General features: G+C 36.6%; 1 protein-coding gene across 1 annotated transcript in view; it reads right to left on the reverse strand.

Annotated features, from left to right (window-relative positions):
- Positions 1–23,823, reverse strand: part of RIT2 (Ras like without CAAX 2) — a 181,000-nt gene that overhangs the window by 123,519 nt on the left and 33,658 nt on the right. The window contains exon 2 of the mRNA XM_026090665.1: positions 269–325. Within this exon, the coding sequence (XP_025946450.1) occupies positions 269–325 (57 nt within the window). The remainder of the gene's footprint in view (positions 1–268; positions 326–23,823) is intronic.

The following is a 23,823-nucleotide window of genomic DNA, read 5'->3' on the forward strand; positions in this document are numbered from 1 at the left end:
TCTTGTGAGGTTTTTGTTTTCTTTTCTATGACTAAAATTACATAGCCAGTATTAGTTATAGAGCATGAAGCCAAAAATCTGTTGTTAAAAGAGATCTCCTACAAAGCATTTCAGGAGCAGATGACTCTGGTATGATCATGACACAGTCTAATTGTCATCAGACAAACAAGGTTTAATCTAAAGTTTACAAATCTTGCTTCTAACCCCAAAGTATCTCAAATAGGCAGAAAGACTGAAAGGAATGAAGGACAGAATAATCTTTACTCACCTATAGTTGGATCATGATAGTCAGGGAACCGATGGCTTATGAACTGCATTGTCATTGCTGGAGAGGAGAAAGAAAGAGAAAGGGAAGGAAAAAAGAGTGGTGTTACTGCCTTTAAATGACAACAAGAAAAAGAACAAGCAGAGAATTCATTCATCGAAATATCAGCCTAGAAAGTGAGTCAAAAGTCTGTTTCATGTCTACAACTGCAAGGATGCAGTTGTATTACAATGATAACTAAGCACAGATAAATAGAAAAAATATAAATTAAACATTTATTTTGTAATTTGTCTTAATTTTTTTCTTTTTTAAAACTGCATTTATCAATTTCTATATTACAATGTTACATCTTTTTAACCCTTGGTAAAAACTGTTAACCCATTAGAGTCTCTAGAGGAAAATCTAAACTAAACTAAACTAAAATTTTTCTAGTATTTCCCCAGTTACATCATAGTCCAGCCTAACTAACCTTAATTAGGTACTCCAGCTGATATCTGCACAAAACAATCATAATTGTGAATCACATCTTTATTATGCTGAGTAATATAATACACTAGGATAAAAAAAATCAAGATTCAGAACCTCTTTTAGTATATAAAAATTATATGGGGTCAGTGAACTGTCTTTGTGGTGATTATGGAACAGACTTTTCTGATGACAACTATTAAAGTTTTCACTATAGCTGCCAAACCAATGTACAAGTACACAAATAAAGAAACAAATCAGGATAGTCTGATCTGATGTAAAAAGAGGGAGTTTTATTTATTTTCTTGACAAATGGAAATTCCTAAAGATGTCATTCCCATAACTTCTAACAAAAGCATTGGAAATGAAGCGTTACAATCACAAAATTCCTTAGCAATAACAAAAACTTACTAAGCAGTGAGTAGTTAAAAGGTGGAGCCAGGGTCTAGGAAATGTAGGTTCATTCATACAGCGAATTTGAAATTTTTGTAAGCCCCAACATTTTATCTTAATAATATACCCCAAACACCATGTACTGGGATGAAGTTAGGTGAATAATCACAAGGTCAAAGTCACTATCCCTAATTAAAGCTGTTCTAATTGCTATACGATATTTAAATGATTGAGAAGTTACTGGAATTTGAAAGAAATGGATGAACTTGACCATCTCACACTATCTCACAACCTAGCTGAGTCCTCTTACTACTTTATACAAATGAAAGAGGACGACAGTCTAGGTTGCTGTATTAGTCGAGCTGGCTGGGCTCTCCTTCCAGAAGCCTATGATGAAGGTTCATCTCTTCACAGGCTTGCACCATTTGAACCAGGGGGGCCCTGGAAGGGAAATGCCAATTTATGTAAAAGCCAGAAGCATTCATATTCTGTCCAACAACAAGGGTCCTGAATGCCATCCAAAGTTCGGGGACCTTGAATAACCAAGAAGGTAGGCTGGGGTATTCAATGCTTTGCTTAGATCACAGTAGTACATCCGTTATCAGAACAACATGGGATGTTCTGCTCTCTCTGATGTTTTGTTCGAATACTAATCTCAGCTCAGTTGAAAAGCACAAGTATCTCCCTAACGCCGAGAGCTGTGAGGAAAAGAACTTGAAAATGTGAAATGGGTGAATTCTAATCACTCAGAAACCAGAAGTAAAATAAGAACCTAACATATATTTTAAAAGATACCGCTTGATTTTAAGCCAAATTCCTGATTTTTAAAGGGATATAACTTATGTTTTTTTAATGTCTGTATTAAATTTTCAATACAGATGCTACGTGGCCGCTTGTAAAAAAAAAAAAAAAAGTAACCCAATCCCACCTGAATTATAACTATCTGTCCTAACACAATAAACCATACATGGGATTTTGTCTTATATCTCGAATATCTCAGACACCTTGAATAGCAGAAGTTATGAACAAAAACCTCCACATTTTGAAAATTCTGTGCAGAAATTTATCCATTTTTTAAAAATGGCATTTTTTTGTTTAGTATTGTCCTTTTATTTTAAAGAATCATGGGGTTAACTAAATAGTTTTATAAAAAGACACAGACAAGGAGTATTAAACATTTATTGCCATGTTAATAAATTATTGCATCTTTAGTGTAGACAAATATAAATGTTAAGGAGCAGCATTATAAATTCATAGTAACTCAGAGAGGATAACTGTAGAAAAAGCTCATTCAGCCTATACATATTACAGGTGAATAAATCTATGTGCAGTGACATTGACATTTTCTATATTATCTGTTGTCAGATGCGTTACTTTTAAGTGTTAATTATGTTTGGACACTTCCATTTCCAGGACATCTTTTTTTTTTTAATCATGACAGATTTTTAGGCACCTCCATCTGAGAACTGTTTATTGGCTTCTGAAGAATAAACTGACGCCTAATGTGATTTGCCTAGTTTGTTCTGAGACACAGAGGCAGCTAGAAGAGACGCTGTTCATATGGTTTATGCCTACACATTTGGAGCTTTCTGAGGGCCTGCACTGCAAATGAATTCCATTTGTTTCACTACCTGCTGCTGGTTCTTGCCAAGCTTCTTCAAAGCAAACCACTCACTCTCTGATCTGATTTTGTTTCCTTTTGGAGCAATGCCTGCATCACAAAATCTGCTTTCACAGCTGAAACTGGAATTCTCAGAGGAGACCCAGAACTCATGGTAAACACTCTTCCTCTTTCCTGAGATGGCCCCGAGTCAATACATCATTTCTATCCTCATAAAATCCACAGGATCTAAAAGGACAGAAATGATTCAGAAGCACTGTACTGACTTTTTACTGTAACGTGCAAAAGGTTAGCCACTGGGACTGGTATAACTTCCATCTTCCAGAACAAAATGTGCACAGCAACCTAGGTTGCACACAGTGATCAGAATCTGAATCTGAAGAGGAATTTAGGTCTTGAAACGACAAGTGCAATAATACTGATTTCTATATGCTTGACCGCAAAGAGCTGAATTGGCTCTGTATAAAATGAATCTGGAGAGGTACAGAATTGGAGAATGGTTTTCACAGAAGCACTAAACATGATGAAATGAAAACCTCTTACAGTCAGCTGGCTAGGGAAACAGTAAATAGAGAGCTCCATTTTACATGCATTTTGTCCCACAGCTGCTTGAATAACAATCCTTTGAGAGGGTTTGGCCCCCAGACCTTCTCCTAACCACCACGGTAGGGTGGTTTTGATGTTCTTTGGTGTTTGGTGTTCTTTGGTGCTTGTCATCTTTTGCAGGGTGTTAGTACCCTCTCCGGTAAGCAGGTTATATAGTTTTGCTTTCTGAGATAGAAGGAACTGAAGTTTCCTTTTTGAGTGGATTTTTTAAATCTTTGAACTATAATGTAAGATGAGGAAATTGGAGTATAATGGGAATTGCAACCCATCTTCCCCTGTGTGTTCTTTACAACAAAAAGTAGCAGCTTCCACAGCATTTTCTGTAAAACCCTATTGAACATTAATTAATGCAGCAAGCATTTTCAGAACAGACATAATAGGCCAAACTTCCTAAAGGAAAGGAACATCTTGATTTTGGCTTCTAACAACAAACCTAGTAACAGTGGGTGGGAGGATGAGGAAGCCTCAAAGCATCTGGTCTGATGCAATTCATCTGATCAGTTGTGTCCAGATTTACAAGACATTCCACAGATTGGGCTGCCAGACATGCAGAAATTAGTTCGTAAGTTCTAAATGATGGTCAGAAGTTGGCAGAACACTTCCCAGACCAAAATGGGCTCATTCACTGCTGGCATAACCCACGCAACTCAGCAAGAGCCTAGGGAATTAGACCTGCTTGTACCGAATCTGTCTGGACTCCCCAGCAGGTCAGCTGCCTCAACTGAAATACATGGGTTTCTTCAGCGGTACTAACATCAGCTCCAAAGACTTTTTCCAGAATGAAATAATTTTGGAAACTAATAGGAAAATGGTATGAGTATTTCATGCTGCTTTATGAAAATACTCTCCTTGGTCCCTTCTTTTTTCCTTATCCATCATTCTTTTTTCCATTCAAATTAACATGCACATTTAACAAATCCAAACCATCATCAGACATTGCTGTAACCATTTTCTCTTGGAAATCCAAATAATTAACAATGCTCCAAAATTTTACAGATGTATAAATTAGGGGCCTTTAAGCCTGATTTATGCCACACACAAAGCACTGTATCAAAATGTGGGTTCAAGGCAGTATATTAAAACAGAATAGATGGATAAGACCTCTATTTGAATAAATACATATACATGCAAAAATGGAGTCTGTTAAAAAATGCTTATTGTAAAAAAAAACCCTCCCTTTTAATCCACAGCAGATATTGTGAAACATTTTGAATTGCAAGTTGCCTGAAAATTTTTAATGAATATTTTATAACGCTGTGAAGATCATTCCATTTAAATGGGACATGTACGTCACGTGGCAGCTACAATAAGTAAAAGGATCATTGTTTCAGATGAATAGCATATTCTTTATACCCTTCTGTGGCTAAGTAAATGCAGATTGCCTCAGATGAATAAATGTAAGTCTGATATGCATCAGTAACTATGTAACTTTAAAGTTCTCTTGTGTTTTCAAACTAAAAAGAGGGGCTCAGATCCCAAATTTCCATTTTATTTGCTTCCAATTATGCTTATCCAATGTTCATAAACTAAAACCCATAATTAAATGTCAATTACTTCCCCTACTACTGTTATATTACTATACTTACAAGTAATCTGTGTATATGTGATACCTCTGTTGGTACTGAATTATATATAAGTATTTTCTATGAATAATAAACTTATTCTTACAAGCTAATTTCTATATAATACCTACTCTCTTTGTAATAATATTTTCTTTACCTCACAGTATGAAATGTTATGCTTAGAAACAGGCTAAGGTTACATTATTTATTCTAAAACATCCTTTTGACCACTGCCACAATATTAAAGTTCATGTAAAAGGGGGGTATCAGCTTTTTAAAATCTGTGTTTGTGAGGACACATAGAAAAAATGCTGCTTCAATATCCACAATTCTGCGAGCCGGTATAGTAGAATCCTGCTGTCCTTCTAATTTGTCTTAAATTTGAATTGTACCGATAATTTCCGAGGTTGTCCTATACCTGTTTTTCAAGACACCACAACAGACTGCAAGCCTACACAATCGTCTTTATAGGAATAGCATTCGTGATGTGAACATCTCATCTTGAGCTTCCTCCACCTCCTTGTTCACCCAAGACCTTTCACATACTCATATTCTCCCCATGGTACTGTGTACCATCCTGATTTAATCCATGTCTAAAAAGACCCTTTCCCTCATCCTACAATCCTACAATCTAAATATCTAAGAAAATGATCACAGTAGCTGCAACTTGGAATTTTTTTTTTATTTCCATACAGTTGATTCACTTTAGTTTCTGAAATAGATAAACTATCCCAGTGGATCTTTAGCTTAGCTTTCATAAACCAGTGAGGTTTTGATGATACCAGTGCAGAAGGGGGCTTAGAAATGATCTATAACGAAAAAATCAGTGGCCTTTCAGATTAGTTCATCAAGTTCATGAGAAAAGAAGAACGCATATAGATATTGTCAGCATAGAGAAGGTGGGAAACAAACTACAGAGTCTAAAAACAGTACAGCAGAACATGATAACAAAGTATGCACCATAGGAAGAGATTTGGTCACAGAAATGAAAAAGTTATAAATATGCCAAAAGTTTCAGACATCCTTGCCTCTATCAATTTGTAAAATTAAATCACCTTTTAGAAACATGACCAGGGCATGTTAAACATGTCTGATTTTATTCTTTTGTTAAGTTATTTGCATATAACTAAATATGTAAAAATGTTACAATCAAAGTTTGACTATTTCAGCAACTAGACAAACATTTTCTTATGACTGTTTTATCTATGAAACACCGGAGAGTTTGAACAGTTCTCATCTTTCTCATGGTTTCAACTCCACACAATCTCAGGTAATCATTTTTTCAAATGTTCACAGTTGAATATTGGAACCTTGACTTCTGTTTCATTGGCTTGGAAAAACAACAAATGTCATTATAACTAACCTTTTTTGGAGTTCATTCCTGAATTTTAAGATTGAATTGTCAGGTAAGAAGTCATTTGCAATCATTCTTCTGTCCATTGAATCTTATCAAATAGACTTTGCAATAACAACGTGCAAACACATTCATGACGAACAGCAAAGGCAAAAAGTATTTTTTGCAAAATTGTATCTAGTTGAATTGTATTAACAGAGCAAATCTGAATGGCTGGAGACACTAACAATGCTGGAATAAGTTAGAAAAAATTAGAAACAAATAAGAGAAAAGAAGAATTCTAAATAGTTATTCTGAGAATTATTTCATGTATGTACAGTTTCTGCAAGTATAATAAATAGTAAAGGACAGTAAGGACAACAAAGAAAAAGAAGAGCAATTAAAGTTAAAGGACAATTTTGGTGTAAAAATAAATGGGAGAAGCTAGCTAAGAACAAATTAAGGCTAGAAATTAGAAAAGATTTCTAGCCACCAGGTAAGTAGTTTTCTGAAACAGACTTCAAACATGGATGCAAGAGGCAAGAAACCTATTCGGTTTTAAGGTGCTCCATAAGTTAAAGGATGCCTGGTATCAGTGACACAGAAGGTTCTTCTGGAGACTTTTGTACCATATTCTCAATTTCAGGTGGGAAAATATTAATTTAATGTATGATATTTTAATATAGATAGCATCTTCAACCAGGCCTTCAACTAAAATCAGCAATGGAAGTGAGCGGTTGCTTTCCTAAGATACTATGTGCTTTTGATCTCAAACATTCATAAAAAGCCTCTTGCTCTTTAGGGAGAAGTTTAAAGAAGGGAGAAGGGAAAACATTGTTTATGTTTATGATATACTTATGTAGGAGAAAAAGAATCTAAGAGGGTTTCATGGACAATTCACATAGTCAAAGCCATATCATCTACACCTTTTATTGCTTTAAAGAAAATATTTTGCATTTTTGAGGTACTGCACTGTGTCTTTTTTATTATCATTTACTATCAAGTCTTACAGAATAGCAGACATCTCTATCAGATGATGGCTTTCCAGGTCACAAAGGACAACCGGATTTAAGGAAATGGTAAGGATATTTCCTCTTTTTTTGTTTTTTAATATAAGGATGTTGCATTTGGCTCACGGTACATTTTAAAATAAATGACAGCAATAGTCATCTGAACCAAAACAAAAGGAGTCAGAATGACGAATTAATGTTGTTACATTCAAGTGCTTCACACCACTGTGAACCAAAACTGCTGCAGGACACCTAACATGTCAAAGGGAATACAAGTGGTTTGACATGGGTGGAGACAAGACAGTCCTAACCAGCAGCCTTCCACAATGAGATGTAACTGGATTAGATGGGGACTAAAACCCTTATCTGGAAGAACATACGAGTATGTGAAAAACTCACATTGGAACCAGTGGGATTACCCATTTCACATTGTTTAGGTATATGTTGTGTTAGATGTGGGCCTAGAATATCTTATAGTAGTTGAAGGTTATGCTACCAGAAGAATCCCTGAGGGGTACTTATTTGGGAGATAAAGATGAATGAGAAGAGCAGAAATGGATAATGGGGGGTATTACAGAGGTTTATGAAATTGTAATTGTACAGGAAAGTTAAATAGAGCATGATTATTTAATCTCTCACAGTACAAGGCATAGTGAGCATTATATTATCAATTAAATAAATATCTACCAATATATATATTTTTTCACATGGAGTATAGCTAAATCCTGGAAATTATTGTCTGTGACATGATAAATGGTAAAGGGTGTTGTTGGATTAAAAATGATTCTAAAAATTCTTGGAAAAAAAATTGTTCTAATATACTCAAAGATTTCACCCCAAGTTTAAGTAGCCCTTATCTGCAAATAGCTGGAGGATGTGAAGATGCTTAAGCAGAAGTTTTAATGTATTTTATTTTGTTCATACATTCTTCTCAAGACATCTACTATGGGCTACATCTAGTTTCTGTGACAGGATACCAACCTAAAGGCACCTTTGTTCTGACCCAGTACAGCCATAACATTTACATTGTTATATTCTGCAAGAGAAATAGGATGAGAGCTTTACTGCACAGATTCATGAAGAACTACTGCAATTATTATTAATTTTTTAGGTATACAATGTATTATTTATTGAGCATTGGCTGTGAAATGAAGGCAAGCTAATTTTACTTCTCTGTGTTAAATTCACTCTGGTATACTAGAAAAATACAGAAGCTTGCCACACAATGATCTACTGCGTACACCAACCTGCCAACGTAACATGGCTTTTACACTGCTTTTTTCTAAAGTAACAGGAGTTTTGGACAGCTGCTTAAGCTAAAGTCCATAGCAAGCAGAGTGTCAGAGAAAACCAAGATATCATCATGAGACAGTTAGCTGGTACCATATCATTTTATGATGAGAACACACTGACTAACAACCGGATTCGCATCAGTGACAACAGACAACAGCCCTTGCAGAACCAAGTGCTTCCTGGTGCTCCACTGATATCATCCAGATTCACAGTGTTGCCTCCAAATGAGAAGTTCTGCATCCCGTTATCTATAGATGCAGCGTCATTGTTAAACAAAATCACGCCCTCACTTAAGAGATGGGGACACACACATACCCAGGACTTAGCTACCAATTTATCCAATATTAGCATTCTAGAAGTTAGGTTTCTTAGAAATTGTTTCCAGGTAATAATCCTCTCACTTCTTGATATTTACTTTTTCACTGATCCTCATGAAATGTTTGACTCCAAATGCACTTTGTAATTCAGTAACCTTAGGTGACTAGATACAGAGGAAGTCACGTTTGCTGCACATTTTTTATATAACAATGTAATACAAGCTAATGCAATTATTGTTGCTACGAAAAAGAAAATGTGCTTCTTTACTATTTATTATCCATGTGCAAGTAAAAACACAAAGTTAAAAGGTGTTCGCTGTAATGAATCCATTTAGGGTACAAATTATGACTGCTTCTTGGGAACTGGAATAACTCACCCTTTTAACCGTAGAACTGCAGACAAGTACTTAGCAGTAACTGTATGGTTACATACAACAAAGGCGGCAGAGGAGAATGACAGTCAGAACTGTACCTGGTGCACCCCTCCTGGTCCCTGAGGGACCTGCGATGGACACTGATTTGAGATGAATCTGCCTAGAGCTTTCTGTCCAGGGAAAGCCTAAAATCTTTTAAGTTATATGTCAGGTGTTTTTAGACTGAAAAAACCTAGGATACTTAAATTTTAAATAGAGAAAACTCAGAGTTACTAGTACAGCCAGAAAAGAAAGAGGAAGCTCTTCCCTGTCCACTGAATTTATAGAGACAGATCCTTCTGCTTTGAGCTGGTTGATGTTAACCAGTGACTTTATGAGTTGCAGAAAGCACTGCACAGGCTTCTGTGGCCTCCAGAAAATTATTTTCCAGGTCTGCCCATCTCCTACTTGCTCCTCATAGAAATCCCTCCTTAAGCTGGTGGCTGTCAGTTCTGACTCTCACTGTATCGTATCCTATTTGCTATCCGGTGCCCACACTTTCTTGCCAGGAAAGCTGTGATCTTTCTCTCGCTCCAGAGGGTCCCAGCTGACCCCTGACTCCCTTGTTAAAAAAGCAAAACACTCTTTAAATTATTATATTAAAAGTAAGTCTCAAGAGAAAAAAAAAATCAAACCAAAAAAGAACATTTATAATGCTTGGTCTAGGAGAGCTGGTTTTGTTGTTTGGACTGCAGAGCAAGAAGAAGTCTTGTTCACATGTATATTCTGTGCCCTTTACCACTGTAAAGGGAGAGCAAACTATAATCAAAATATGTGGAAGTGGAGCTGGTGGTAATAATGTAAGGCAGGGAACAGCTGCCCTTGGAGAATTTTTGGTTTTAAATTTTTTCCTCTTTTGTATCAGAAGGAAAGCAAAGACTTGATGCAGAATTTTGGTATTGGGGCAATATCTGCTCCCAGGGTAAAAGCCAAGAATTAGACAGCAGGTAAGGAGAAATAGAATAAAGAGATAAACAAACAAACAAAAAGTTATTCTGTCTTGGGAGCCACCTAGAATGAACGAGGAGAAACTACTAACCTCTGAGTGTGTCTCAAATTGCTCTTTCTCACAAGCATTAGGTGTAAAGCCATGAGTTCTCACTATTTCCCTTCGAAGTGTGATCAGTGGAACAAAGACAAATACTTAAGCTTCCTCCAGTAGGGACTGAAGGAGAGAAAGAGAGAAATTGAAAAAAAAATTCATCCTAACTTGAGAAACTTTCAGGAAACCTTTGGCAAAAGTACTCTCACTGCAAAAAAGTTCCCTGTCTTCTGAATCAGCAACTTCTAGTGAAAAACAGTTCTGCTAAAAATTTCTGCTTAGCATTAATATCTACATCCAAACTCAGGTCCTGTGCAATACAGGTAGGCAGAATGCACTGCATTGCAAAATTCATGTTAAAAATATAGTTCAATGTTTAAGGATACAGGGGAGCAGACAAAACTTGTATTTATTCCCTGTGTAACAGACATCATCATAATGTGATACAAATTAACAATAATGACAAGGTAGATCGCTACCACTTAAGCACCATTTCCTCCATAATATATCCCTGACCCCAACCTAAAAGGTCTCCCACAAAAAAATACTGAACCTTCACTACCCTGCTTAGCTTATGAGATTTGACAAGATGCATTAATAAACAGAAATTACTTCTGGCAAATGCTATTAGTGCATTCTCCCCCTGTGTTTCTTCCATTCGGTTAAAAACAGTGAGAAAACTTTGTGTGTCTTCTACTGTGCTTCAGCTAGAAAATCCTATGGTACCTTAAGCCCTCTGTTAGTGAGCAATCCAAAATGTAATGACGTAAAAAGGTTTTAAACCAGAATCTAGTTTAATGTGATTTTTAAAACATATTTTTTCAGAGAAATATAGAGCAGATCCTCAGCTGTTACAGATAGACACACTTCCATTAAAGTCAATGGATAAATCTCCTAAATTTATAAAGGAAGTACAAAAGACACAAGAAAAAATAGGTTAGTTCTTTAGACAGGAATGCCCTGGCTTGCAGCTACCAGAGTCTCAGGTATTATTAGCTCACTATAAAAGAGACTTTATAAAAGGATAAAGCTATCTCATTCCATGGAAAGAAACCTCTCAGCACCAGCATATATTTCTCTTCCTTTTTTTAACCGCTGACATATTTCTATATAATGATAACTTGAGATGCTCTGACTTGGTTTACTGCTGTTTCAGGTAGTGCTAAATTGACATTGTTTGCAGGTTTCCTAATGTAAACTGGTGGTTAGCTCCTGTGATACCTTCCATGTGAAATTACACCCCATACGTCAAGCGGTGATGAATCGGCAGTGACAGCAGCTGCATTTTCTTGCGAGTGGGAGTGTAGTCGCTGTTCTGTAATGTGGCACCCACTTTTCTGTATTTCAAACCTACGGCCTGGAAAATTGATGACACTTCAAAGAGGAAGATACAACCCTTCCATTTAACCCCACATCGAAGTTATATTCGTGGTAAAAACAGTCCACATTTTATTTTTATTTTTACCAATGCTAGGGTTTCTGGAAATATCATTTACCATAAAATGAATGTCAGAGAATAACATCCAGATGCTCAGATAATATTAGCATGTAATTCCCTTTCTCTTACCAGGGTTTAGGGGCATATTTGTCCTCGCTGATCTGAACCATGACCATCTGTATCCCTCTCTCAAAAAGTCAGATCTGTTTTTTAAAGGCATTGATGATTAAAACAATGAACTTGTTTCCTGCCGCTAAATGAACTTTCATGGAAATATAAATATTTCATGGAGATACAATTTATTTGGATGGAATTCAGGAGAGAAAACTAAACCAAACAACAGTAAACTTGTTGTTTTGATTGATGGCATCAGAATTATTCAAAATAAAGCACTGACTTCTTGATTTAACTGTTAGAAATTTTATAGAATATTACCTATATTTTACATGATTTAGATATATTCTTTCACCACTTTCATGATCTTAAAATATCACTTTCATGATCTTTATTTCCTGTGAAAGCTTAAATGCTGTTTTTTTATTTCAACTTAAAATGTAGACAAATTTCCAGATTTAAGATTAGAAATCCTATGATCCATTCTTTTAAAGCCCGAGAAAATTTTTCCAGTGACAAAAAGAGTGTATAAATCATATATAAAGTAAATACCCTAAGAGAGAAACAGGTATTTCTGAAGATATTTCTGAAGATATTTCTGAAGATAGTTATAAAGCCAAAGAATTGTCACCAGGAAACTGCTAAAATCCCTTTCCAAATCCAAATTAGTCAAAGACATTTGATTATTACCAAAACACTGTCCCCAACAATTTATTTCTGATTCATATATTTAAATTTATATTTATCTCAGTGGAGATAACTATCACACAATTTGTATTATATGAGCTGAAAAGTATTCTTCACTATAGACATGACTTTGAATTGAACATATTTTCTCGTCAGATCTCAGTGATGTTTTTCTCTCACCTAATTAGACAACACTTCACAATGAAGTCAAATCTGGCACATTATCATTAATCCCAAAATGAGTTCTTAATGCCTTTTTTATTGTATCAGGAGAAATTTCATAGGATTAGGAGGATTTTCATAGGATGAGTCTGGCTCTTCACGTGTTTACTTCCCTCCTGACATCCCCTTCGAGCTTCCCCCAAGTAATTATGAATTGTTATCCAAAAAGCAAATCAAACAGTTGAGGAAGTCTTGAATTGGTGATAAGCAGCTATTTTCACTGGGAACAAGGAGCTCTGTTTTGCTCGTAGCACCATTCTAGAACAGCATTAGGCCAGGAAAGTGAAAATCAAGAAGGTAACAATATTGATAAGAAACTGTTGAAATAAGACTCCAAAGTTCTGGGACCATCCTTTTTCATTATAAATCAACTCCTGGATTTATCAGTCTTATCTAATACTCTTACACTTGTATTAAAATACAAAATTCAGCTGCAATGCTGTAAATGCATGAGGAAGAAAACCTATCGATTTACACCTTGGCTATATGAAATAGTCCTTTAGTAAAACACATAAACAGCCCTCAGGGCAGCTAGGGGAATACAGGTATTCCACTCTCTGAGGGCCTTTGCCTTAAGCACTAACTGGGTGATACTCACAATCTCTCCTGGTCTAGTAGATCCTGAATTCATCTTCTCAGAGTGGCAGGATTTAACGCAAGGTCATTGCAAGAGGGGCATCCATCCCAAGTGAGGTGCCACAAGCTGGGAAAGCAGAAACACAGCAATCGGAAGCTGCTATTGCGCTGAGCTCGCTCACTTCAGACCAGGAGCCAGGGAAGCAGCAAGGAGGTGATAGTTATTAAATCCCTCAGTGCTGCCATAGTCAAAGAGGTGGCAGGGAAGAGAGATGGGGATCTTCTTAGTGGTGGGGTGAGAGAGGAAGAAAGAGTCTGCTTGCGATAAGCAAAGAAGAATCCTGCGTCTGGTGTTTGCTTCAGCTGCACACAGTGGCCTCGCTCCAGTAGTGGTGGTAGCAAGTCTCCATCCCCTCATTTGTGAGAAGGTGTTAGGAAACTCTCTAGGAGAAGACGGAGCAGGAGGCATGATTCACTGGGGTAGAAGTATGAACTGAATACGCTTCCTACATGAGCTCTCTAACTAGCTAGCAGTTAAGTGAAGGTGGAAACCTTTGCCAAGTGTATGTCAGAACAGACAAGCAGCCCTTGTTTCTTCTTTCAGAAGGAAGCATCTGTCATTTGGAGGTGGATCTAGAGTGTAAATCCAAGAGGACAGAATCTCCCTGACCCTAAGCACAAGACTGTTTTCCAGAAACATCGTGTCCCCAGAGTTTTGCATTGGCAAACTCCAAACAGCTACAGGTTTTGTGTGCTGACTTCAGGTGGCTCCTAGCCCAGAATGCTGCTTTTCTAATTCCTCTGTAAGAAACCAGACTCTTCCTGGTATGTGCTTCACAGAGCATTCTGGATATTGCTCAGAGACAAGACGCCTGAGATGCCCTACACATTCAGCTGTTAGGATCTGACTTCTGCAAATTTTAGACACACTGGAATGAGCATCCTACAGGTCTAAACATTGGCTTTAACTACATTTTAAGGACATGGAAAGGAATAAGGTAAAGAATCACCTAGCGTCTTCAGATGCTTAAGCTGATCTGAAAGAATAGAGCTTCTTGATCTAAGGCAACTTATATACTGTAGACAAAACAATGGGAAATGCTGAGCTATCTTATAGGATAGTAATGGCCCTGGGTTTTCTGTTACTTTTACTTCACAAACACTTTATAGCCACTCTAAAGCTACTGAAGAAGGATTATGTGATCATGTGAATCCGGGGAGAGGTGTTTCTAGTTTTTTGTTCCGCTATTAGCTCTTTGTCCTTTGACTATATCCTTTCTGCCTCAGTTTTCACATCTGCAAAAAACAACGCAACTGCAATATGTACTCCCCACAGAGAGCTCTGAGATTTACAGGATTGCTGCATAAGATCTCACTATGAATGTATTCTTTAACTGTTCATGTAAAATCAAGTTAGAAAAAACTGTAAAATTTGAAAGAGAATTAACGAGTCCCTTCAACATGAAGTTCTCCAGAAGAAAACAGGAAGGAGGCATGAGATCAAAGATCTTATGCTACAAATATGAGTCACTAGCCGAAGTGTTCAGTGCAGATGAAGAGACTACACTGTATTTAAAAGGATGAAAAAATTCATAGTACCCTTCCCACAGTACATTCCCAACAGGAAGTTTACACCCGACAAAAGGGCATTCGTGCTGCCTTACACATGTACACGGTACATTATGATGATATATTGACAAGGGGGACAACTGGAAGACGTTTGGGGGTGAAAGGTAGCACTCCGGGCAGTAAAAGAGGTGATTTATTATAGCATTAATGCGATGCTGTAAAGGTCAGAAAGCTACAAAACACATACACAAAAGTTCTAGAGGGCTGGTTATATTTTCACGGAGAAAATCTTCATTAGCTTATTCAGGTTTGTACCTTCAGTGTAAATAGCAAATGTTAAGGTTAGCAACGCAGAAGGAATTTACAATGTTCCTTCTCCCTAGCTGGAAGGGGATGGCTCATGACTCAAGGACCAGCTTCAAAATATTCAGGCTCCCTGGAATGGGCTGAGTCCCAGTCTTTTATCCTTCTGGGGTAAATTTACTTTCGTGTAGTCTGTAATGCACTTTCTGCCCTTGATGTTCTTGTCACCTATTCTGGTGTATTAGAGGATCTAGCTGTCTTAGAGGTTTATGCTGTATGTGTCACCTTAGCCTGATGGATGCACAAAAGCTGTATTTTGTGACCCTAGACCTTTCCATGCAAAAGCAATAGCAGGAAAAAACAAACAAACAAACAAAAAACACAGAGTGGATTAAAGGAATCTCAAAAACTTCCTTCATATTAAGGTCAAAATTCTGCTACGGATTTCTGGAGCTTTATTGGGAAGAGGATATATTGGGACGGGAGTGAGGATTAAAAAATTTATTTTTTTATTATTTTTTTAACTGAAAGATCTTTTTTAAAACAGAAAGATTTTCTTATCCAGGCCAGAAAAGACCTGGATATATTTAGCCATTTCTGGATTTTCCTGATTACTCTAGAAGGCTGTTCCATAATTAGATCTTCTTTCATGCCAGGGTTAGGATCTATACTTCATCTGCTTCATTACAGAACTGGATCTACGTTGTCCCAGTCCGTGCAGTACTTCTTACACTGAAATTTGGCCTTGGTGGAGCAGTGGCATCATCACTGAGTCCCCTGAAGATCAGCACTGGGGCTTCTCAGCTTTGGGAGCTGACTCTGCTGCGAATCAGCAGAGGCACCTGTGCAAAACCCAATACTCTCATGACTACCTAAAGCACAAAGCAAGCACACGGCTTTAGCTTATAGGAACTGGAACTGTGTTTCCTTATGTATGCTAACAAGGCTTTGGGAGGACTTTTAAGGGTTCAGTGAAGGAGAGGGTATTCCCAACAGCCTGATGACACAGTGCCATGCTGATTCAGAAATGAGTCAACACTTACTGTAAAACAGGAGAATCAGGCCTTTTTTGAAGGTACTTGCAGTGATATAACTGTGACAGAATGACTCATCTGTCATCAGCATTTTAGTCAGCAAAGTCTTTGGCTCAATGGCAAGTATTTATAACTAGAAAATAACAGGATGACATAAAAATGAAGTAAGCAGAAAAAGATGATGTTAAGCCTATCCTATAAGATCTACATAGGAGGTCATTACTTCTCTAACCCTAAACACCATTCTAATACTAGTATCTGTCCAAGTCCAGCCCACTGTACAATGTGCTTTACGCACTTCTGTTTGCTCCTGACTCAGCGAGGATATGAGCTTGCTACAGCACTCACCTAAGCACACAGAGATGAACAATCTCTGCCATTTCTTTGTGAAAATAACATTTTCCTGTGTAGCATTTCACTTAGTACAGGTTTTATTTTAGTTTTAAATGGCATGCATGTTATAGCTTCTGACCTTTTCCTTTGAGAGATCCTTCCATGCTGCTCTTGCAGGACATGAACCAACATCCACTGAAATCAATGGAAAGTGTTTAATTTGACTTTTACTTCCACAGTGCTCTTCCTGCCATGTTCTTGAGTAGAAGCACTGGTCGAATAAAATACTACTAAATATCTTTCAAAGGAAATTAAAATGGGTGAAATCATGATTCCATTGAAATTAGCAGCAAATCTTTGACTTCATTGGGGCTGGAATTTCACTAAATTATATTAATGTATGACTCTGTGGTTATTTGCCTTTACTGTAAAAAACACATACATTCACTACCCACACATTTTCCTTTGGTGCAAATATATTTTCACACCTTGATATTCTGATGATTTTCTAAAGGGAAAAAAATCGAAAAAATACCTACAAAACACAATGTTATTTTTTCAGTTTTAGTAAAAACAGAATCAACTAGTGATCTTTATATAAATACATGCATATATACATATATAAACTGAGAAATGTCTTTTCTTGCAAAGAAAGACATATAAACATCCAGGTCTACTACACAGCTATCTGTGGGAAGTTCCTTTAATGAAAGTATCCAAAATTTGGATGAACTGAAGAGAGAAAGGGGAAAGTCTGAAATATAATAACATCTTTTGTTGGAGGTTTTAAAATCCATTTTGAACTTTGCCATCCAACTACATCTCAGATAAGTTCATAAAGGCTTCTCTATGGGGTCAGACCAAAGGTCTGTCTAGTTTAGCACCTTATCACCAACAGAAAGCAGCAGGAGGGTATAAGAAAACCAGCAGGAATAAAGCGATCTTTTCTGGCACATACTTTCCTACTGCTCATGTTCAATGGTTTAGGCACTTTCTAGACTAGACATCACATCTGCACCTAGATTTTATACGTGGACTATTGAGTTGTATCTGGAAGTTCCTTTGGACCAACAGTCCATGAGGATATCTCTGAATTAGACAACCATAGTTACAGTCAGCTAAGACAAAAAAGAAAAAGCAAATTATACAGGATCTTCAAATGAATACCTATGCATGCATTAAACCCAAGCAAATTCATAGTATGCATGTTGTGTTAAGATTATTTGCTGGCAGCATACACATAGGTTGATTTCACTTAATGACTAAACCAGAGCTGATAATGGAATTCAGGAGACCTTGATTCTCAGCCAGATTTTTAATCAATTAATCACCTTTTTCCTCAGAAGTTCTCTAACAGTGAGGCAGTAATATATTAATATAAAGACCATTTTTTGCTAAAAGTTAAAAAGTAAAAGAAAAGATATCTACAAAACGACTTCACCTTCCAGTTTCTCATCAGAGTGATCTAAACCATTAGACGGTTCATCAAAAAAGAGCTGAGGAACTACAAGTCTTATGAGTGACTCTGAGATTTTCACTTTTCTTCTGTAGCCTTCATTTTTCTCAAGTGTAAAATGGGCGCAGTGATTGCTCTTCTTTGTAACCTGAGCTACAGGTTACAGTTACAGCTGTACTATATAAAAAGCTATATGAAAGCTAAATGCTACAGAAAGGCCAAATGATATTTTTTTAATTCATACAACTGGTCTGTGTTTATGTTTAAAACATATGCGTTTATGTTTAATATTTTCCTTGTCAGAGAAAATTATATTAGGTGAAATCCTGACTCCACTAAAGCCAGGAGCTGTGCATATGAATATATCTCATTTTGTAAATAACAGTGCTCCCTTTCCTTCCCTTTTCAGAAGGATTTCAGAAGGATTCTGGTATTTCTCCTTACTCAATGAAATATTTGAACAATATGTTCATTTAAATGTTTTTTCAGTAATTTTTAAAGTTGATAAAGATATCTAGACAGCAGACAGAAAAATCCAAGAAAGCAGAAATAATGTAAAAATAGAACACAGTATAAGTGAATTAAACAAAATTAGGGTTATCAATCGTATATGTATATGAAAATGTATATGCTTTATGATACATTTTCATTGTGACTTTTGATCATATTTGTTTTTGACAGCTCTGGTAAAACCAAAACTGGAGCACATGCTTCACTTTTAAGACAATGAGGCTATTTGTGTGTTTAAAGATAAATATATACTCATGTGAATTGCCAAATTTGGCCATAATCTGCTAATTTGCCAAATTCAGCAATCTGCAATGAGTTTCTCTATTAGCATTTTGAATTAGCAAAGGTACACTGTTGAAAATTAAATCAAATCAAATGAGAAACCGTTCTTCATAGATCAAAATATTTAGAGAAACTAAGCATCAGAGAAACTAAATGTTTTGAAAATAAATATTAGAATATATTAAATATATTTCTGTATTTTTTATTTTATATATTTAATATATTTCTGTTTAGAGAAACAAAGTATTCAGAGGAACTAAATATTAAAATACCCTGCCAGCCCCGTAAATCATCCTGATAAATGTTTAATATGGTGGCACTTAGAAAATGACCTTTGAAAACAGTGGCACTTCGAAAAGGATCAACATAAAACTGAGAGTTTTTTTATTTAGTTTATTATAGCATGAACAAGCTGGAGAAAATAAATCATGGAACCGAACAGAATTTCTTAAAATCCCCAATCAAGACTACACGTTATATCTCAGGAAGACTGACATATAGGATGGGCTTTGAATCAGTGTGCGGAGGCCGATGGTCCTTCAGGGCATTACTTTGAAGAACTAAATCCAGCACGCTATAAAAAAAGACAAGTGTGTCTCCTCACGTACAGGGCTCCTTTTCCCCTGCGTCGAAAACGAGCGCCTGCACAGCCACGTGGAGGACAGTTTTGCCTTCCTGGCAGTTTGAGCACTCCGAACAAAACAACTTTGCTTTTGTTTCCGTGACAGAGGTTAGACAAACAGAAGGTCTGACTAACCAAAGGGAGATAAATAATCCAGGGAGTGTGAAGAGGAAGAAAGCTTTATTATTGGTTTAAAGACTCCTAGAGCACAGTTTATAGGGAGGCCAAGTAACAAATAGCAAACAACATGAAATGTTTATGCATGTCTCTGGAATCCAGTTACTCTTCTCTGTCTTTCCGTCTTCCCCGAATTTACTGTTCTAATCAACAGACCTATTTTCTGCCCTCTTGGATACTACTACCCCCCTTATGGGTTGAAGTAAATCACAAATAGCTCTAGCCCTTGGCTTCACCAATATGAAACACTATATACAAAATGAGTTACTGCAAATAAGGCAAGGGCTAGTGCCGTAAAACTGTCACCTTTACCTCCAGGATTTTCTTTCCTAATAGACCTACACACTTTCTTGTTATCACCCACGGTAATTTTTTTAAAAACGCTGAAGTTGCTATTAGTCAGGTACAAAATCATTTAGGGACTGCAAGGAAAGGCATGTTTCCTTAACGGCAGGATAGACAATAACTGTCTGGAATTTTGGAGCGATTTCTGACGGAGAGAGTCTGATTCTGCACTTCTTGGTGTCGATAAAGCTTCTGAATTCAGCTGGAGAGGATCTGACCAAAACCTTTAGTCAGTACTCGTAGGTCATCGGGATGCAGGAGCAATTGTATTCAAAGCTCCACCTGGGGATTCACCTAGATGGGAGTATCTCTGCTGCTACTGCTCCTGGTTTTTAAATTGAAGCTCAGCTCAAATTTACTAGCTATATAAATAACAGTAAAATTAACCAAACCTGTATAGAGTACAGTTTAATATGCACAGCCCAACAGTTTGAGGCTGACATTAGATTTAGTAATGAGGAAATCTCATGATTTTTGAGGTTTAGCTGCAAAAAATAACCAAAAGTTCAACAACAATATATTGAAGCCTTATGAAGAACCTATTCTATCCAGTTTAAATGTTCAGATCTTACTTTAGCGGATGATTCAGTTTAGCTTATGTCCTTATGTTTTTTTTCTCTGACTTTTTTTTAATATTTCAGGTCACTCTGAAATTCATGTTTATCTTAAGGTGGCACTCTGCAATTCTAGCCTCTACCTTTAGATAGATATCTGTGTTCAATTCCTAGATCTGAATGACTTTCAACTTCGGTTTCTCTCTTTTGGTCTCTGATGTTCACTGAAGTCACCAGGAATCTTTAAAGTGATCATGGGGTTATATCCACAGTCCGAAAGTGAACACTTGTTTCAGCAGCTTAGATGCACATGCTTGAGAATGCACGCTTTTTTTTTCCTTAAGTAGAATTAATATCCTAAAGGTGCACCTGGAGCTGCCAGGTTTTGCTTGGAGAACTTACAACAGATAATGGCACATCCAGAAAAGATGCAGAGACATATATTCAGTATTGAAACTTTATTTACATGCGCCCTCTGAGCAGAAGTGACTTTACAGTAACCCTCTGAAGCTCAGAGCACTGACAAAAACTGAGAAGCATCATCTGGCCCAGCACAACTGGCTGGACCCCTTCTGGGAAGAGACAATTTACAGACCAACTCAAGAGAGAAACTTCATCCTCTCATTATAAGTGACCTATTCAGAAGATGCACAGAAAGAAACCTTGTAAAATGCATTGACTCATGAATTAAAAAACAAGTAAGAAACGCTCATCTTCCTGTGTCTTCTACACTAATCTTTGCATTAACCCAAACTGATTACTCAAAAATCTTTTCAGACTTCTTCTAAACATGACTAGACTACTTCAAAATTTTATGACTCCTTTTATTCAAGGATCTCACCACAACTCATTTTCCCTTCAACAACATCCCATTCCATGAATATTACTTAAGTCTTGTTTAATGCCTCAGAGAAGTCATACACGAGCTTTGTCCTGGCCATCAACATGGAGTTCAGTTTCAACCACTTATCTGGGAATAAGCACAATCTCATAATTCCTCCACAAAAGAGTTATTTTTACTCCAATTTTACCAACATAATGCTGAAGCATCATGAAATAAATGTCTGGATATGCAAGGAAGATAATGAGTAGGAGAAAGCTCAGATTTCTTATCCCCAACCATAATTTCACACTTGCTAGAAGTTCGCATGGAACTTCATGGTGACAGGAGTCCGAGTTTCAGTTTCACAACATCAGAATGTCACTTATTTTAACCACTGTTGAAATGTTCCATACTATGTGTATGGAACATTGTATATTACTAAATTATACAGAAGTAATATTTTTTGTCTTGGGTCTATCCTTTATATATATTCAAGAAAAGTAGACAAGAATGGGGATTCCTTTTGCTATCTGAAGTTCTTCAGCACTAATCATATGGTTTAATTTGCAATGGATGCTGCAAAAATCTAAAATGATGAATACTGAATAAGTAGCATCACGCAACAACAAATCATACTTTTCCTACCTGCCCAGTTTTGCACTGCATACAGAAATGTTAGCCCCAGAGTGAAAAAGGGTGCTTATCATAAGTAATTTAATCGTATGCTCTGGCCCCTTTGTAAAGGTAGCTCCAAAGAGTTCATATGGCCCAAATGGTAATAAATACACACACACACACAAACACACACGCACTTAAAGAGACACACAGCATGTATACATGCGCGCTCCAGAGGCACAGACTATTTACTTTTGCACTGCCATAATGCCCCATCTGAGCGACTAGCTATTGAAAGGAGATGTAAGCTAGAGTATTCAGTGCAGCCCAAAGGGGACAGAATGGGGCCCATTACCATGTGACTAAGAGAAGAAAAACTTGTCCGTCTTCAAATCCGATATTACTACAGAAATCCATATTGTCTCCCTCAAGAGGATAAAGATGGTTGCGGAGCTTAAAACAGCATTGATGAGACATCACACACGGACAAGCATGTCTTCCTTTAAGATTCTGTAGGACATACACAAATTGTACACTAACAGTAATAACAATAAGTGCATTACAGTTTGCTAACGCAACTCACTCTATAGGAAAGCTTTTCTTTTCCTTAAAAAGGCACTCTACATCTCACATGCCAGCAGTTTCATCTACTTATTGCATTTTCTGATAAAGAAGACATGATTTTATAAAAAATATTAGGAGAAATGAAAAATGATGAAGTTGCCTTTTATGATAAATGAAATTGAAACATTTTACTTTATTTGATCATCTGGGAAAGTGTAAAATTTACATTTTAACTTATTGCAGAATATAAATTTATATGGGAAATAGATTGATTACTGAAAACTAAAGAAGATATCTTGCAGGATAATGAAAATACTAGAATTTCCAGTGAACAAGATCACCATCAATCTTCTTTTACTCACAATATTTACATACCTCCCAGAGAAGTCTGTATTTTTGGGTAGAATATATGGATTCAACACAGAATTTCTTGTAATACACATGAAATCAAATCTGCAGTTACAATATCATCTACTGACATGAAATAGCCTCTGAATAGTCCACAGGCTGCCATTTGTTCATTTATGAGGTCCTTTGAAGTCATACTTCCCAGCTGCTTCATAAAACAAATGAAAAAAGTCCCAGGATAACCATATTTTGAATTTCAGCTAAACATATTTTTACCATTTTGCTAGCCTTGGAACAATGGCGTACCACTTATATTTCAGTCCCAGCAAGAAAGCAGGTAGGTTGTCTGTAATTGTGTCTGGTTTTAACGGTCTTTACAGTCATATCTACAGAGCTATATACATCAGCAAGTAAAAAATAAGGTACATTTTTGCAGTCTGAAATTATGACAGAACTTGCCACAGTAGCTTGTTACTAGTTAATAATACAGGCCTTCTAAGTCAACAAGATTTATTTTCATTGAGTGCCGTGTCAAGGTAGTAACTGCTATAAACAATGACAGATGTGCAGTGATTTCGTAGTTTGTGTACCATTAAGTTTATTCATCAACAACTTTATTTTGTAGGAAGCATGCTGGCAGTCTCTGGTGAGTTTATAATACAAGACCAATGGGCAAAACAGATTTTCTCATACTTAAAAGAGACAAAGAAAACTCTCTGATTTGCCATACACAACAGCTTATCAAAACATTACCTGGAGAAGGACATATCAGCACAGCTGAAGATGGTTCATCATTAGCTATAAACCTTTGCTGTATGTTTCAGAACATAATATCCACTTTGGTTATGTGGTTATGGTTACAAGCTATGAACTGCTTGTTACTAAATATACTCGAATTTCTGCTTTTAATATATCTAGAATGAGCATGATT

This window comes from Apteryx rowi, unplaced genomic scaffold, assembly GCF_003343035.1.
Source record: "Apteryx rowi isolate R43461 unplaced genomic scaffold, aptRow1 scaffold_87, whole genome shotgun sequence".
Taxonomy (NCBI): Eukaryota; Metazoa; Chordata; class Aves; order Apterygiformes; family Apterygidae; genus Apteryx; species Apteryx rowi.